At 39.4% G+C, this 19,713-nt stretch overlaps 1 protein-coding gene across 1 annotated transcript in view; it reads left to right on the top strand.

Annotated features, from left to right (window-relative positions):
* The window catches only part of nlk2 (nemo-like kinase, type 2), a 102,920-nt gene that overhangs the window by 53,297 nt on the left and 29,910 nt on the right, over window positions 1-19,713 (top strand). The window contains exons 2-3 of the mRNA XM_065280911.1: window positions 44-173; window positions 378-433. Of these exons, the coding sequence (XP_065136983.1) occupies window positions 44-173; window positions 378-433 (186 nt within the window). The remainder of the gene's footprint in view (window positions 1-43; window positions 174-377; window positions 434-19,713) is intronic.

The following is a 19,713-nucleotide window of genomic DNA, read 5'->3' as shown; positions in this document are numbered from 1 at the left end:
TTTCACCCAGCCCTGACATCAATCTCTCATCTTTTCTCCTCAGGTCGGTGACGGACCCCAGAGACGGCAAACGGGTGGCCCTCAAAAAGATGCCCAACGTCTTCCAAAACCTCGTCTCCTGCAAGAGGGTTTTCCGGGAGTTGAAGATGCTCTGTTTCTTCAAACACGATAATGTGAGCCCGATCTCCCTTAAATTCAGCACTATCTAACTCTTGCTATGTACGTGCCGTCCCCACTGTGCCGGCAGCCGGGGCCTCCCGCTGGATCTCCCCGGTCCGCTGGTGTCTGGGAACAATGTCTTTTGAAGGCTGGTGTCAGGGCCTACGTTCTCTGGCGTCACAGCTGACCTGTGCCACTGTGTCTTTGTTTCTCTGCAGGTGCTGTCAGCTCTGGATATTCTTCAACCTCCACACATCGACTACTTCGAGGAAATGTATCCTAAACTAAACTCTGCTCTACCAGCAGCTGTCAAAAGAATAAATCTCTTGTTGCGAGCATTGTACTCAGCTAATGCAGTGAAACTGGATAGGGCTGTTTATGGTGATGCACTCGTACAAAAATCTCGATCGGTACTGATAGGTGATAACTATTTATGGATAACTGATATGATGGATGAAAAGGCATGTGACTTTTGAAAAGTGGGTGTTTCTTATTGTAAGTGTGGAAGACTTTTCCCCTCCTTGAAACATAAGTGATTATGTTTTGTCTTGCATTTGCATTTTTAAGAATGATTATAAAGTTGTTGATGTAGTGGCTTATATATAATGCAGTGTGTTTTGCTAGGGACATTAAGGCTGCGCCTGTGACCGTATACTGAATTAGATAAAGTACCTACTCATTGACTGTTAAAACAGTAGGTACTATAAAGTATGAATATGGGTAAGAATGAATTCGGACGTGTTGATGTTGATAGATCACGTGACGTATGTCGTCATAACTATTTGCATTTAAATAATGTGTTGGTACTGCTTATGGACATTTTTAAATGAAACATTTCCTCTACCGGGGGTTCATAGGATATATAAGTGTCCATTTAATAAACACTTTGGGATCTTGCCGGAAATATAGTCCCTACAGAAAAACGCGAATATGCGATCGCATGATTCAATGCATAATTAGCCAAAGTCCGCATATTTATGAGGGGGCCGCATTTTTTAAATACGCTGTACTTTCACCACAATAAATTGCAGATTTATGCTCGCAAAATATGCAGGATTTGCATAATTTCATAATCCCTGCATTTCGTACCAAAAAATCATATATATCTTAGCAGAAAGTTGAAAAATGTATATTCCATTGCATTTTTTAAGAAAACGTGCTGAGAAAGGTTTTTGCCCGCAACAATCACAAAAAAACTCTGCGTTTTTCTGGAAGGACTGGAAAAAGTACGTCATCCGGGGTACTTATCGCCCAACTGTTTTTTACTACTCACCTATTGCTTTTTGCCTACTATATAGTGTGGAAGTAGGCAGTTTCAGACGCAGCATAATAAGGGCGTACACACCAAACGCAAAGCATCGTGTTCTTTGCTCTAGGTTACTTGTGGGATTTACCTTCGTGTCATCTAAATTTTTGCTTGATTGGAATATTTTCAACTTTGAGGTAAATAGCGCGTGTTTTTGCAGCCATCTTGTCACCCAATTTCCGTCATTAGCATCGCCGCGCGCAAGCGTCTATTTGCATCTATTTTTCATCTATTTGCGTCGACTTTGTATATAATCTAATTGTGCAAATTGTTACATTTCTGTTTGGAGCGCCCAATCAGTCTTCATTTTCATTGTAGATGTCCACATGGTCCCTCTTCCAGACTGGGATAGTATACTTTTGCAGACTTGCAGTAGTGACTTCCTGTATTCCTCCTTAATATGATCTAACCTGTCACTTCTTTGTACAAGTGAAAAACTACTGTGACTGTTCTCAGACGTTCCCAGTTTTTTGCCTAGCTCGAAAACTGTTTGGAAATTACATGTGGCAATAACTTGTAGAATACAGAGCCCCAGTGCAGTTAGGGCATTTAAGGTCTTGTTTTAAGTTACTGCTCATATTCTTGTTTGTGTAGTTGCTAAAGCAGAATCCGGCTGAACATTATTGTTGTTTGGGAGGTGATGGCATGCTTTGCTTGAGTGTTTTTGTGGTGAGGGATGTTTCAGTGTGTTTATGAGAGCTACGTTAGTATGCAGGCTTGGCCCCATCATCCAGGATGCTGGCAAAACAAGTCAGACTTGCTCTCTGATTATCACATGCACAGAGTGAATGGAAGGACACTTAAGCGCTTTGTCTTGTTTGCTAGTCCTCGTGTCTTGTTCCGCTGCCTAATGGTTTTGTTCTAGTGGAACGTAAGGGATGATGTTTCACATGGATTTTAAAACACACTGACATCTTCATAAAGCCTTTGCTTTTCAAATTGCACACTAATATTTCCCATATGTGGTGGGTGGACGCAAAATGCATCCTCAGCTTCTTAATTTGTTATATTATTAAATGAGAGGAATTATGCTTTACCCGTTTGTCACATTTGCCTCGTCACCCGATATGCACTCTCTATAAGCCACTTTTACGTTTTTTTTTTTTTAAAAGAGCTTTTGAATATCAAGAGGGCTCTTTATGATTCTGGACAGTCTTTATCCTACATTAGCTGGAATTTCAGCCTGAAATCAGGAATAAAAATCCTTTGTGTTAATTAGCTGGGAGATTTGTCCAGCGCTTTGTATTTGCAGGCATTTCTCATAATGCGGTCTGGATCGGCCTTTCATTTCACTGTATTTGAAACGTATGAAAGAAATGTGGAATTAGCAAAGAATGCACCGTGCGAGTTAATCCAAAAAATAAGGGTTGTACGTGCCAAGCAACATACAATGTTTTAATTCTGTACAATGACTCTCTTGGCATAGAGATTACTAAATGATGTTTTTGTAGCGAATGCGTGGTGTATTTAATGCAGGAATGGGCAACTTTGATAATGACGAGGGCCAGCATTTTTCTCCTTTATACCAAGACCAGATTGCTGAACAACACGCACACATTTTACATCATTCTTAATTTCCTTTACTAAGCAAACCAACATGTACAGTTAATGTGTCTTTAAAGATTTTAACTATAAGACTAATTCTAAATGACAACTTTATTGTCAGTTTACAAGCATTTCAGATAAAACTTCTTAACTGCATTGCTTTAACATCTGTAACAAGCAAGGTCCTTTTAAAGTAGTAGTATAGCCAACTTTCTCAACCCACCCTCAGAGAACAAAATTCTTTAGAAATAACTAGTAAAAAAATTCTAAACTAAATATATTTAAAAAAAAGTATTAATAATGATGTATTTTTACCTTTCAAATCTGAGATGTGAGCAATTCTGGCGTCATCAGTATATGGTCCCGTATACACTGTATATTCTTTCGTTTGTCACATCACCTTTTAATGATTAATCCTGTTTTGTACACACACAGTTCAGTAATTTACAACCGAATTAAAGGACAAGTTCGGTATTTTAGACTTAAAGCCCTGTTTTCAGATTGTTTATGATGAAATAGAATGGTTTTGACTGAAATGTCGATATATGAGGCTGCCCTGAGAATTTCCGCGTGTTTGTGTTTCAGCTCAGACCTCTACAATGGGTTTAATGGTGCACTGGAACAATCCTTCCTAAAATGCATTAAACTTTCATTTACAAAGACGTGAAACTCACCGAGTGGTCAGGGGTGTTCACTGATATGCTCACACAAAAATCGCTCCAAAAGACGCATTCCAACAGGTTTTATCGTAGTTTTTACCAACTCCATTGACATGTATTAGATGTCCTGTGAGGTACGGTATTACTCCGCGCCGGGAACTTTGTTTCTATTCTTGCAATTGGCAAAGGCGGATTAGCGCCACCACCTGGGCTGGAGTATTTATTATTCAAGCTCTAAGCGGAAGAATGTACGGGTGTGAGGCGTTTGGGAAAATAGGTCCACAAGTTAACAACGAATGTTAAAACAGCTGTTGGAAAGCATCTTTTGCAGCGATTTTTGTGTGAGCATATCAGTGATCACCCCTGACCACTCGGTGAGTTTCACGTCTTTGTAAACGAAAGTTTAATGCATTTTAGGAAGGATTGTTCCAGTGCACCATTAAACCCATTGTAGAGGTCTGAGCTGAAACACAAACACGCGGAAATTCTCAGGGCAGACGCAAATGTCGAAATTTAAGTCAAAACCATTCTACTTCACCATAAACAATCTGAAAACAGGGCTTTAAATGTAAAATACCGAACTTGTCCTTTAACTCCCGCAAATTGTAGGTATTGACAACCGCGTTTAGATCTTGCACAAAAAAACAGCAAACAAGAAAAATCCAATAATAAACTGAAATAAATCCAAATGCTTTATCTCAAAGATCAAAATATTGGCACCTTCACGCTTTAATAACACTTTAATTGAGTATAATATAGTCCAGTGGGCCGTATTAAAATTGTCCAGTTGCCCATCCCTGATTTTATGTGTTGTTGCATTTCCCCAAAATCTGCGACCTCCGGATTCCCTCAGTGCCTGTATATGACTCTCTTTGATTTATAGCAGTTTTTATTCATAAAGTGGGGAAGAGTGCATATTTACTAGTGAGTTAAAGACAAATGGAACTAAAGAAAGGGAAATTACATATGGAGAAAAAATGTAAAACTTTCATTTTCGAACCTGAATTAAAAAAAAAATTAACATGACATGATAACGTTTCCTCTTGTGCGTCTATTAACGCATAAAAACAAAGACTTCTCCACATTCTCATTTGAATGAATGAAGAAAATTTCAATACATTCAATGCGGTCGCTGCCTTATCACACTGAGCCTTATATTGTGAAAATGTTTAAAATTCCATGTTATTAAACATGCGCTTACACACACACATACGTTCACAAACAAAGTGCAGGTGTAATAATATGTTAATGAAAAATCCATGCCCTGGAGCCCAGGGGTCTCGCTGGCCCTCGACGGACCTGTTTGTAAAGGTTATTTCATAGAGCGCTGCAGCTGTGATTCTGGTCTAATTTTATCTTTTGCTGAATGGTGTCTTTTTGAGTGACTGATGTGTGAATTGTGCTCAATGCTCCTTGTCATAATGCTGTCATTTCTTCGCTGCCATTTCATATGCATTGCATTTGATCAGGCGCCTGTGGGAAAGTGTTTCGGGTAATCAGTCATTGTTTGTGTTATAAACACATTTTCTGCCATTGCGTAGAAACGTTGGTTTGTTTCTCTGTGCATCTCTAATGTTTATGTGGCTTGGCAGGGCGTTCAGAAGATTTTTTTTTTCATTCGTTATATGTTGTGCTTTCCAATTAAAACCCTCATATGATTAAAATTGGTGGCTTTTGGTCTATAATGGCTTAAAGACTGTCCTAGTATATTTCTAAATGTGAACAAATTGAATATTTAACCACTTCACATTGAAAGTTTTCAGTCTCTCTCCTCCTGAAAAAGATGCAGAAAATGTTGATGAGTCATGGTGCACTACACAGATTTTTATCCAATCAGATGCTCTGTAGAGTTAAGTTAGAAGTATAGTCCGGTTTTTACTCATACGCAAGACGTTCAACCGTGCACATACATTTTGCATACTGTACACATAAAAACAGACAATACTTGAGACTACTGTGAGTGCGTTTCAAAGCACAATTTAATGGCGATTATGCTTAAAGAGTAACTAAACCCCTGGTCAGAGCCTGACTCCACCCACTGGCAAAATTTGAAAAATGCAAGAAAAGTGGGCAGACCCCAATGGATATAGAGGGGACGAACTGAGCTCGTACCAAGGGGTGTGGTGAGCTTGAATCTGCTTACGTAGGATCGTACTGCTTACATCACCCAGTACCGCAACATCCAACAGGAACATTCAACTGTAGTTGCCACCTTTCAACCTGAAGAGGGCAGCACTCAGACGTTTTTACTTCATATATATTATTGTAGCATTGAAACACTTTATACCCAAATGTCAAAAAAGTTACTCAAATCAATGAACAGCACTACTAAAGCCCCATTCTTACAGACCATTAACTAAAGTAGGTTTAGGGTTTAGTAACTCTTTCATAAACTGATAACATGTGAGGTCATGTAAACGCATAAAACGGTTTTCTTTTATCGTGGAAAGCCCATAAACTGCGTAAGCAAAAAACAATCGGCACAGGTATTTTTTGTTCATTACCCCGTTTTTGTGTTGCATGTAAACACCTTAACCGGCTTACTCGCAGTTTTGCTCAAATGCGCATGTCTCCGCATGTGAAAGATAAACGTCACACGCGGAAGTAAGCGCATAAAAATCTGCATAAAAAAACTAAAAAAAATTAAGTTCATGTTAACAGACATGAGAAGAAATACAATAGTATAGCTTAAGACAGATTTCCCAATCAGCTATTTAAACGATAATATGTACCCTAGTCGGTGACATCGATGCCTGCGAAAAACCTGACAACTCTCCAATTAGGGCTGTGCAAAAATATCGCTACAGCTAACTATCGTGATACATCGTCTCTACTATCGATATTAAAAAAAAAAAAAAAAAAAAAACTCTGTGTGCTTCAAACAACCTCCTCCATCGCTGCTGTAGCTGTCACTGTCCAGTTGTCTGTCATAAACATCCATTCGGCCAATGTCTCAGAAGTTAGCGGGATTGAGAAATTTTTAAAACGCCTGCAGTTTCAAAGTCGACATGTGGAAGCACTTTGGCTTTAAAAAGTTTTTTTTTAATTCGGCTCTATTTTTCGTAATGTATCGCAACATAGAATGTATCGTACAGCACCATACCGTGATATGTATCGTACCGTGATCCCTTGCCAATACCCACCCCTATCTCCAATGTAAATGCAGTTTTCTGCATAGCCGCTTCATTGATTTGCATGTAAACGCATGAAAACAGGTTTCTATAATAAGCAGATTTTCCGCATATTCTGTGCATGTAAACGCACTGTGTTGCTCTACCTAAACCCACCAGGTAAATAATCACCCAGTTGCAAATCTGTGACTAGGAGTGCTCCGATCGATCTGCCGATGATGCTTGTTATGCTTCTATTCAATTCAATTCAATTTTATTTATATAGCGCTTTTCACAAAAGTCAATTGTTTCAAAGCAGCTTTACATAAATAGAAGCAGTGAAAAGCACAGAAAAACGACAGATAGCACAACAAAATACATGATAGCATGAGCAGTTAAATTTGCTGCGGCTATGACTCAATATTATAAGTGCACGTAGTACTAAAGCAACGTATAGAAGAGGAAGCTAGGTAAAGCCCAAAAAGGCTGCCTCCCCGGGGTGAAAATGAAATACGATGAAATGCCGCTACATCCAAAAGCCAGAGGGCGCTCTCGTGCAGAAACTCAATATACGCTCGTTGCAGACGAAGACACACGCAGATATGACACGCAACTCCAGGAAATGGCTTAAGGATATATGAATATTGCTGCCCTTCAAACCTTTTCAGGTAGTTTCTAACAGTGATTTCAGATCGATAAGGAATTACTGATCAAAAGCCATTGTACATGAAATAGCTGTGAATAATATCGGCTGTGCGATTGAGAATAGTTATCGGCTATGTATTATTAGTGTATATCGGCATTTATCGGTGCACCCCTACCTGTGACGTACCTGGCCAAAAATCCTCTTATTCACGAATTATTTCTTTGTGAGGCAAAAGTTTGCATGTAAATTCTCCAGTATAGATTACTCTGTACATACAGTATGTTCTATAAGTAGGTGTTGCTTTGCCACAGTACGTGTGGGTACATGTGTTCTCATGTATTTGTGTCATAACCAAGTCCCCGGAGGTGAGATGTGCTGGCTTTCCTCCGTTGGAGCCTGCGCTTGCTTTTCTGGAACACAGTCCTGTAAGACGCAGTTGAACACATACAAATGTGGGGAAAGGTTGGTCTGCTCGAGTAGTCGACTGATAAACCTGCCAAGTGCGCCGGGTTGTTTATGCGGGGGGGCTACGAAGCAAGTTTCTCTTTCTTTTTAATGTTAGTTAGACAAAGTTTTGCATTATACATCTTTAAGTTTCATGGTATTTTTTTTATTATTATAATTGTATAACTGAAGTACAAGGGTCATTTTCTTTGCTGGCCTAGTTGACATTTACAGACGCTTCATCCAAAGTGACTCACAATCGCAAGGAAGGCTGTTAAGGCATAAAAATGTACCTATGGTTATAATTTTTTCCAGACATAATCTTATACATGTCAATGAATGTGAGGTTGCAGAAATTTAGATCATACGGTAAGCTATCACATGAAAAGCGAGAGACGGTTATGCTTGCCCTAATCTCTTTCACATCCTTGCATTCACTGCGACCTCTTTCACACAGAGCCAGTGGATCCTGACGCAGTCTTAGCAGGCTATTTATAGCAAGAACAGTTACGCTTGGTTTCAGTCACTAGCTGCCAGAGATTCTGAGTAAGCCGCTCGCATGGCTTGTTATGCATCAATTATTAAATCAACGCAGAAAGTCAAGTGAAGCAACTCTCTGAGTTGTGCTCTTCACGCAAGTCAAGCCGGGTTTTTTATTTCACATTCGCCGTCTTTGATACACTTGTCAAGAGGTTGCTCTTAAGAGGATGTGGATTTTTTAAGTGACTTTTTAACCACCATTGAGTTTGTTTTAAATTGTTTGCTGTTATGTTGAGTTCAGTTACATAACAGTGGTTCGGTGAACTGATTTTTAGTTTGATAGTTGCACTTACTGCAGGTTAAATTATTTAAGAAATAGAGCACTCAAAAATCAATAGCTGCTTTTATTTTATAGATTAGAATATTTTCTTTTTATTGTACCCATGACTCACATCATTTTAATAAGCATCAATTTAGTTTTTATTTTCTTGTGCTGTTTTGAGCTGGGCGGCCTCGGTCACCAAAGAACAGTCGGAAAGAAAAGATGTGCATGAAAATTCTTTACAAAACATAGGGTGTACGTTTTTATTTGTTGGTGACAGTGGCGGCCGGGGACTTTTTTTTCGAGGGCGCACGTTGCGAAGCTCATCACAACGCGTATTTAGCCTGTCATGTGTGTGGCTCTTCATGTGCATCATAGGTCATGTCAAAATCATGTCTTTCACAGACCCTTCGAAGGGGTTTATGATTAAAGAGATGCTCACGCTTGCCAGATACTTGCTTAGGGTGCATCCCAATTAAGGGGCTGAGGCCGTTTTTGAAGGTCAATGATGTCATCGGGCAACGACAAAGGCTGTCCTAATTCGAAGGCTCCTTTACATGCAGCCTCCAAATGTGGCCTTTCTTTCCCCTGAAACCCAAAATGCAATAAATAAATAAAGGTTTTTTTTCAAAATGTTATAAATCTATTGCATCAATATATAAACGTGCATTTATTTTTGCCATGTTATATTCATTTAGTTGACTAGTGGTATACACTGATTAAAAAAATAAATATTAAAGGCATTAATCAAAACACTTACTTTGTCATATTAAAAACACTGTCATTGCTACTGTCATCCTTGGGATGTCGTCACTGAACTTTTTTGACAGCGATCAGCTGTAAAATGTTTTGGTCCTGCTCGATTTTCGTTGACTTCGAGTAAAATAATGGAACGATTTTTATAAGATCCCCTGGAGTAGGGCTGTGCGATTTAGGGACAAAATCTAATTGTGCTTTTTCTGCCAGGAATTGCGATTGCGATTCGATTTGCGATTAAATTTTGTAGCAGTTGCAATGTGCATCTGCCTCTTTAGATTGTTAGATCTTACTGATGCTGCTTATGGGTCTGGTGATTTAGCTGTATTCTTATGTTTTTTTTTTTTTTTGTGAAAATAAGGAAACAAAAACAAAGAAATTAAGAATATAATTAACACTTCTTATTGTATGAAATGTTAAATGATCTTTAGCTTGGACTAACACTGTAACAGTATTTAAATAAGTGGGTTCATTATAGCTGCAACTTTAACAACAATTTAAAATATTTAAATGGGTGACTGAGTTTTACTGAAAAGATTTGAATGCATGTTTGTTTGTTTTTGTAAGCAACTCAACTAACTATCAAAATATTAAAAAGCTACATTTGGGATTTTTTAAATGAATATAAAATCCAAATGCGTTCAATGTCATGTCACTTCATTCTTCAAGTGACATTAGCAACCCAGTTAAATGGTATTTTAGTTTGTTTTAAATAAGGAGCCAGGCTTGTAAGCATTGTTGGGTGTGTGTGTGTGTGTGTAACAGGGCTCAAAATTAACTTTTTTATTTGGTAGCACTGGTGCTCCCAACTTTAAAGAGTTAGGAGCACCAGCTAAAATTTAGGCGCACTCATACAAAAATTATGAAGCACCACAACTACAATGTATAAGTTAATAGTTTATTTTAATAAAAATTAAACACCACAACTGGGCTTTACACATGGCCAAGATTTGAAATTTGGTCTTTTTTGCTGCATAGATTACTAAAATAATACCCAAATGCTGTTTAAATAATATAGCAGCAATAATAATTTAACAATTACAGGAAACACAAATTTGATTACAATAGAAAATCTAGCAAACACGTAAAACACTGATTGATGGTGTTATTACAAAAGTGACCCTAATATAGAAGGCTAATATATATTGGTATTGATAACTGCATTACCAAGATGATATTACTACTAAATAGGCAATGTTTTTAAAAACCTACCATCAGCATTGTCGTGTTCCACCTTAACATAGAATACAAGGATGTCTGTCGGATGTCCCTCAAGCAGGATGCACACATACATCATCGAACACTATTTGATAGACAGGTCGGTGTCTCCATCAATAATGAACACATTTGTCACGACAATTCTTGTGTTTTTGGCACTTTCGCCATGTTTAAGCAAGGTCTGGCGCTTAAAATGTGTGGATTCCGCCACCAACGCCGTTTTACCTGCAACCTCCGTTTCACAGGATTTACAGTAAACAGTACACAGTAACATCGAGTCATTTTCATAGAGGAGCCACTGGTAATCTTTAAGCCTCTCTCCGAAAGGTTTAACATTAAGCCTTATTTTGGTGAAGTTGCATTTAAATCCGGACCGTCGTTATGAATTAATACAGTAGTAACACTGGCTGTAGTCGCCTCGTTCTCTCATGCTCGCGGTTCGTTTTTTCACATTTTCGCGCTTTGCGTACCAACGTAGCACGGCAACAAGGAATGATTGACATTCATATTAGCCAATCTGCGCTCTTCTTTAAACGCAAGAACGTAAAGGTGAAATTTGATTGGTTATGTAATGTTGGAGAGAAAGCTGAACCTGGAACAGCACACAGCATACATAATCTAAATCAAGTCACACCACAACAAAATAGGCAGTCGCACAAATGCTCCCAAATATATTTTAAGGTCGCACAGATCAAATTTTGGTCGCATTTGCGACCAAAACAGTCGCAATTTCGAGCCCTGACTGTAAAACGCATCATCCGTTTTGAGAGACGCGGGCGTGAAGTCTTGCGATGCGGACTTGCGGAGACAGGCGGGAGTATTTAATAAGCATAGAGACACAGGCTGCGCGTGTGCGTCAAGTTTAAACACCTTGTCTGTTGTGGAAGACGCACGCGCAAAGTCTTGCAATAGGGAAACGGGCGCGAGTATTTAACAAGCATTGAGAGACACAGGCTACGCGCATGATTTAAATTGAAACCCCTCGTCAGTTTAGGAGAAGCGCTGTTTTGGTTGACGTTCCTCTCACGGAGAAAGCACAGACATACTTGCGCTCGCTCAATTGGTTAGACTGTCACAAAACCTCTCTGCATATTTCTCAAATCGCATCATATCGCATCCTTCGCGATTTGCTAATCGCAACGTTGCACATCGCGATTGCGGTTCGATTTCGATTAATCGCCCAGCCCTACCCTGGAGTCAATGTGTTAGGATGACAGAAGCTTCATGTTGTCCTGTGAGCATTTTTCCGTCGCCCGAATGGCTTACGTTTCTTCCCCGCCACAGAAAACCACCACAGTTTAATCAATGCAATCAAAAGTATTATTTTGTTTTATTTGTTTGTTTTATTTTTTTTGTGGGAGGGGCAAGTGCTATGCGGTTGTCTGTTGGCAAGATGACTGATGTTGATTGTGCATTTATCGAGAGAGTTACCAGTTTGTATTTGGAAATCTTTAGGGGAAAATAAACGACGTGGGTCGATAAACGTCACGTGATTCAAAAGTGAAATGTTTATTTTTACAATTTACCAGGTTGCCCAATGTCCTCACTGACACTCTTCCAAGCGAGGTCCTTTTTATTCCTATCTCCTCTATAGAAATAAGAACTTTTGTCATATAGCTCCGGGTGACTGCTTACGGACAATATCAAGCGTTGGTTGAATGAGTGACTCCGGTCAGGGCTGCCACCACAGCAGCAAGCAGGCTCCTGATTGGTTAAACGCGGCGCGAAATTCCGGCAAAGTTCAAATTTTTTTTCAACATGGGCGTCAGCCGCAAATTCGCGTGAACCGCAAAATGCACAAAGAGCACTATTTGCGCTTACTGCGCACAATGCTCAATTTGCGCCGCGGGACCTCCTGACACGCGTCAACGTGTCTTCACATTGACTTAACATTGAAATCACTTGCGCTTCACACCTCTTCTGCGGTTGATGTAAACGCAGCATTAGAAGGATCCAGACCCTATAATATCATGTAATCAGCGTTTAGTGATAAGTTAGTGTCCTGCAAGTATTTTGTGAACGTGGGCATCTCTTTTAAAATAAACCTATTCGACGCATGTGCAGCAGGCCCATATTTTGTCATAACGCATGATCCACATGGTTCACATGACGCAACAAACACATATTTTGTCATGATGAGCGACACATGTCACTCAGAAAACATATTTTAATTCCCTCGGAAGAGAAGTCACCAGCCGTGCCACTTGATTTTGGAGATATCTGTCTTTTTCCCATTCAAGTAGATTCTTGCATGACTGAAATAATTGCCCAGAGGCGTTGCAAACATATCCGCCTAGTGGCACGACTTCCCTACGGGGGTTTTGCTTTTACTTACCTGTTCTAAATCTGTAACCACTGTAGCCACGTCACCATCACTGCAGACAGGTATCATCACCATTTGTGCAGTGACATTTCAAAAGGCTTTTAAAACGAGTATAATAATCACAATACAATGAGACTGTGAGCACTTGCCTAGGCATTTGCGGTGGGTGTTTTCTGGGAACGCGTGGTATGTGAAGTACAAATACAAATGGCTTTCATTCTTGCAGAGTGAGTGTATTGTGTTATTGTTGTTTTTGACATGACATGACATAACATTAGGTATTATGTTGTCATTACTAATGACAGAACTTGCACGTCTTCTCTTGATGATGCACGTTTTTAATTGTGTTTAATCACATGCATGTTACCCTACAGGTATAGGTGGAAAAGGCATTTGCTTCTAAACCAACCTGTCTGCAGTTTATCATTTTGTTGAACGCTGCGCAGAAGCCCTCAAGTGTGGTTTCACTCGCAGATCAAGTGGCTGTTGCTGAGGCAGGAAGTTCAGGTTGTAGAAGATAAAAGGCTACAATGGCCAATGGGCTGACAGAAGCAAGGTGCACTGGGTTTAATTACCGCAAAGATAGTAGCAGCAGATTTAGCAAATTCCCCCCTCCAGGTCTTCGAGCAGGTCAATTAGCACCCAGCAAAGCTGTGAAATACACCTCCCACCATCTGCATCTGGCAGCGATTACACCTTGCTATTATGTGAGATGACTTTGCGAGGTGTTCGGTTACACCCGTGGCTTAGCCCCCTCCCCTTTTGCTGTGTGTAGTCTGTGGTTGTACAAATTCACAAATTTATGAGTGTGTAATGTCAACGTGAGCCGCATTCATGTGTACATGCATAGCATGGCTGTGGGTGGGTTTGAGTTTTTTGTGTGTGTGTCATATATTGTGATTCTTAAGAAGTAGTAATGGACACATGTTTCTGTGGAAAGCAAAACTGCTATTTTATAACTTTTAAACAGAATTAGGGGTTAAACGAGGACTGAGGGAGATGTTTGAGTAACTAAAAAATGTTAAACATTTTCAGTTTGATATCAATTTATTTTTAAAACTGTTTGGGTTAAACATTATTAAAGGGATAGTTCACTCAAAAATGTAAATTCTGTCATCATTTACACAGAACACAGAAGAAGATATTTTGATAAATGATTGTATGCATACAGTTGACAGTACATATTGACCTCCATAGTTGGATAAACAAATACTATGGAAGACAATGGGTATCATCAACTGTGTGCTTGTCATTATTTATAAAAAATATTTTATGTTCATCAGAAACTCATACAGGTTTAGAACAGCGTAAATGTTAACATTTTTGGGTGAATGTCCCTTTAAGCAACGTAAGTACATTTAAAATTCTGTTTTTAAAACTGTGTCCTTTTCTTACCCAGGTTTGTAACGGAAAGCTTATAATAACGATTTATAATTTGAGCTGTGGGGTACAATTTTGCTGGAAATGTCAGTGTGACATAATTTGACTTCAACCCCCTTAAGATAAGTATGTAAAGTAACCTGCAATTTTGTGTTTTTAAATTGAAATGGCAATGTAGAGGCAAAAGTTACAGATTTGCAGCTCTCATTTGTAAATCCACTGACGTGTAGCATTAAACGGGGCAGGTGTTGCTATTTTTAAGCTTGTAAGTTTAGTTGTGGTTGGCTGATCTCTTTGCAAGTGAAAATTTAAACTCTTAACTGTCTAATTTCGAAAACTGAGGTTGCATTTGTCAGCCACATATGCCGTTAATTAAATATTAATATTAATTTTTTGTAAGACATAATTACTGTAATTTTTTTCTTTGAAGTGCAGTGGTTACATTTCTGAAAAATAAAAACATCTTAAAAATAAATTTTGATTGCGTCATGGCCATCGGGACCATTCAGGGTTTCCCGCAGCACTTTTCAGTCCGGGCGGCCCACCTAAGCTGGGTGGCCCTACCACCTTAACAAGGTCATCCAAAAAAAAATTTTTGCTGCACAAAAGGCCGTCAAGTGCATCTCGGAGAATAGCATGGACGCGCTTCACACTGTGAGCGGGCACGCGCCACATGGCCGAAATGAGAGAAAGACATGGTTTGTCAATGTCTGGAGGATAACTAGCTTGTTGATAAAACATTTAATTCATTAATAATCTAGTATGTGTTCATTTTCTGTCATAGTATCTTCAAAATTGAGTTTTATTTGAGTGTTTTAAATAAAAATATTTTCATCATGACGCGTACCTGCACTCTTTCCCGCCCCTTTGATTGTCACGCCGCCGGTCCGCCCACCTGCACAACCCTACCACCTTAACTAACAAATTTTCTGTGGGAAACCCTGCCATTATATGTAGGTGGGACAAGCCCCCCGTCCCCCCCCTCGTTTTTAAGATCAATGATATTGGATCCACTTTTTCAACGCATCTACCAGATCTGTGTACTATAATGGAGTGGATAGAAGACGTTAGCAGATGGCCAAAAATAAAGTGGCCAGATACATATATAAACGTATATTTGTATATTATATTAGTGCAACCAAACGCAACAACCAGACATTTGGATGCTGCGAAACCGTTTTGATAAACTTTCTGAGTTGCTAACACATTAGAACCACTGGGGAACAACCCCACTTCTGTTGCCCAAATGCACACGCAGGCTATTTGATCATGTGAGCTGTAAAAGGGTCTATACATGTTGCCCTATAGGTGCAGGTGTACTCTTGTGTTCTTGTCACCATGGCAACTGTTTAGTTGAAAATTTCTACTTCCTTTCAAAACTCTCATTTGGAGTTAGTCATTCTGGTAGAGAGAGAGAGAGAGAGAGAGAGAAAGTAGCTTCAATCCACAGGTGTCTCTTCACCTCTGCCCACAATCAAGCTGTGCTATTTGGCACAGCGATCCTCCGACACAGGTTCAGGGCTAATTTGGGAAGAGCGAGAGAGAGAAAGAGTCACGGGCCACAGAGGACCGATGAAGTGCCACATACTTTACTCCCTATGGTCCCAAATCAACTCTCTGGTATATCTGTGTGTTTCCACGTCAGCTCTGCTGCTCTGGAGCCAAGTTGGAAGGATGTGTAATTTGCATTTCAGTGAAGCAATCAAGCATAGCCGCCATTTGCATGAGGCTAATTAGGCACGTGACAGAAGCCCTCTGTTCTCCTGCGATTATGGGATATCGTGCCGAGGTCTGCTTTGAGATCTCGACAGGTCTCCTTTTGAGACTCGGGCTTCTCTTTGAAAAGCCTCACGTGTGTGATTTTTAACCATGAATCATTTTTCTACCCTGTTGCCCTGCAGTGAAAAATTAACACTTTCTTTGCATGATTATAATGACTTGGTATGGTTAACTACTAGATGATGTGGTTACACATGTAGGGGTTGTTTGGAGGCTTTGTAAGTTACTGAATAATGGAAACCAGGTTTTGTGGCAAATGAACAACAAAGCGGTTTGGCCTATGTTCTAGTGCTATGTTATATTACCCTACAAAGAGCTGTTAAACAGATATTGCTTTTGTTGATAGGTGAGGTGCATGCGAATAGCTGGGGGAAAAGGGGAAATGTGGTGTTTAAACCCATAAGACCAATTCAATACACTGTAAAAGTACCGTAGTATCAGGGAAGTTGTTACCGTAAGGAGCCGTTTATGTCTGAATTTTATTCTTTCACAGGGCTGCTCGCCCATGCATAGGATTTTTTTACTTTATTGTCGCCCGCCAGGCAAAAATCAAATGTCAGATCGCTTGGAAAACAATAGCGTTATTGTTCTCAAGCCTTATCATTCGCCTGTATTGTTTCTAGTGTTGGGCTTCACCACTTAAGCTATGGGATCTTCGAGTTAAAGAAATAGTGATGCCTGACAGTCACAAAAGGGGAAGATAAAAGCATCTAAATGTCTCTTTTAATTTGCAAAGACCGTGAAAGATAGCATGCAAAGATGTGTGAAACTCTTATAGCGAAGAAAACTAGTTTCCTTCAGCATTTCTGTAGAAGTAAGATTGTAATGTATGTTACTGTAAATGCAAAGGGGTTGGGTTTTTTCCCTGCAGACAGTCGATCAAGAAATCGTGCACGCTCAGCTCTAGTTTTCCTTCTCAAACACACACACACACACACACACACACACACAGACAAAGTCTGTGCTGACTCCTTTGCAGTGTAAATGGATAGATTGGCTTTTTTCCGATCTCCGTCTATCAAGGCTCATATAGGTTCCTGTACCCTATAGGTCTCTTCACCAGTCAGTGCAAACGCTCGACCGGGCCGATGTCTGTATGTTTATTAAGGGAAGATCACAAGCAGCTTAATGGTGCCAGGAAGTCCTCCTACGCTTTCTCCATCTCTGTATTTACTGACAGGAGACGTGTCGAGCCCATGCTCATGAGTGTGTGTGGATTGCTGAAGTTGGTGTTTGTTTTGACAGACTAGTAGCTCTGGAGCAGATCATTGCCTCTTGTTCGTCATAATGTGTATCTGCAGGTAAATTTTATGCAAAATACAAAGTGACCTTCTTGATGTTGAGGTCAGACTTGGGCTGCCTGGAAAGTGGAAAAAAGCTGGAAAGTGGCATCTTTACAGACAGTATACCGAGACAGGACAATACAAAGCATCTGATTATGTTTGCTAATACTGTATCGATCAACAAAATTTTTAAGGCTTGGCTTAAAATTATTGCAGAAATAAACCACAACAGTGACACTAAATGGGCTTTTTCGTGATAACAACTGTCTGCCTGTACATTATCCCGCTTATTACACGACTATTAAAATCATAAATACGTTAAGAAACATTAAATGTTGATTTAAAATATTTTATTAGCTAATTTTTAACGAATACACACCTTCCGCAAGGAAAACCCGTTTACTTCGGGTTTTAAGATAAGACAAGACGATCAGAAGTTATAAACACAATATTTGGTTTAATCATGCGTAATGCGGGATATGTAAACATGTATATTTAATGTTTAAGTAATATTACACTGTACCTGTCAAAATGATTTGCAGCATTTGGGTTACCGTGTGTTATTAGTTTTGAGAGGTTGTTATCTACAACATGGCAAACCTGCAAATGTCACCACTGGCCAATCAGAATCAAGCATTCCAACAAGCCGTGTAATAAGAGTAAATTAATGTCTATAATTATTGTATTTTTTTAGTAGAAACACAATTAAAAGGATTAAAGACACAATTTTTTACATTTACGCATTTGCAGATGCTTTTATCCAAAGTGACTTTATATGGATAAAATTTTTATCCGTAATTTTGTTCCCTGAGGTGCAAACGAAATGATCTACCACTGAGCTATACAGGGACACATAATCTAGGGCTGTCAAAAGATTAATCGCGATTAATCGTATACAAAATAAAAGTTTGTGTTTGCATTATATATTTGCGTGTGTATTGTGTGTAATTAATATGTACAGTCTTGTTCAAAATAATAGCAGTACAATGTGACTAACCAGAATAATCAAGGTTTTTAGTATATTTTTTTATTGCTTCGTGGCAAACAAGTTACCAGTAGGTTCAGTAGATTCTCAGAAAACAAATGAGACCCAGCATTCATGATATGCACGCTCTTAAGGCTGTGCAATTGGGCAAGTAGTTGAATTAGTTGAAAGGGGTGTGTTCAAAAAAATAGCAGTGTGGCATTCAATCACTGAAGTCATCAATTTTGTGAAGAAACAGGTGTGAATCAGGTGGCCCCTATTTAAGGATGAAGCCAACACTTGTTGAACATGCATTTGAAAGCTGAGGAAAATGGGTCGTTCAAGACATTGTTCAGAAGAACAGCGTACTTTGATTAAAAAGTTGATTGGAGAGGGGAAAACCTACAAAGAGGTGCAAAAAATGATAGGCTGTTCAGCTAAAATGATCTCCAATGCCTTAAAATGGAGAGCAAAACCAGAAAGACGTGGAAGAAAACGGAAGACAACCATCAAAATGGATAGAAGAATAACCAGAATGGCAAAGGCTCAGCCAATGATCACCTCCAGGATGATCAAAGACAGTCTGGAGTTACCTGTAAGTACTGTGACAGTTAGAAGACGTCTGTGTGAAGCTAATCTATTTTCAAGAATCCCCCGCAAAGTCCCTCTGGTAAAAAAAAGGCATGTGCAGAAGAGGTTACAATTTGCCAAAGAACACATCAACTGGCCTAAAGAGAAATGGAGGAACATTTTGTGGACTGATGAGAGTAAAATTGTTCTTTTTGGGTCCAAGTGCCACAGGCAGTTTGTGAGACGACCCGCAAACTCTGAATTCAAGCCACAGTACACAGTGAAGACAGTGAAGCATGGAGCATGATATGGGCATGTTTCTCCTACTATGGTGTTGGGCCTATTTATCGCATACCAGGGATCATGGATCAGTTTGCATATGTTAAAATACTTGAAGAGGTCATGTTGCCCTATGCTGAAGAGGACATGCCCTTGAAATGGTTGTTTCAACAAGACAATGACCAAAAACACACTAGTAAACGGGCAAAGTCTTGGTTCCAAACCAACAAAATTAATGCTATGGAGTGGCCAGCCCAATCTCCAGACCTTAATCCAATTGAGAACTTGTGGGGTGATATCAAAAATGCTGTTTCTGAAGCAAAACCAAGAAATGTGAATGAATTGTTAAAGAATCATGGAGTGGAATAACAGCTGAGAGGTGCCACAAGTTGGTTGACTCCATGCCACACAGATGTCAAGCAGTTTTAAAAAACTGTGGTCATACAACTAAATATTAGTTTAGTGATTCACAGGATTGCTAAATCCCAGA

Source organism: Paramisgurnus dabryanus, chromosome 8, assembly GCF_030506205.2.
Source record: "Paramisgurnus dabryanus chromosome 8, PD_genome_1.1, whole genome shotgun sequence".
NCBI classification, from domain to species: Eukaryota; Metazoa; Chordata; class Actinopteri; order Cypriniformes; family Cobitidae; genus Paramisgurnus; species Paramisgurnus dabryanus.
This window is presented reverse-complemented; position numbering and strand designations above follow the sequence as displayed.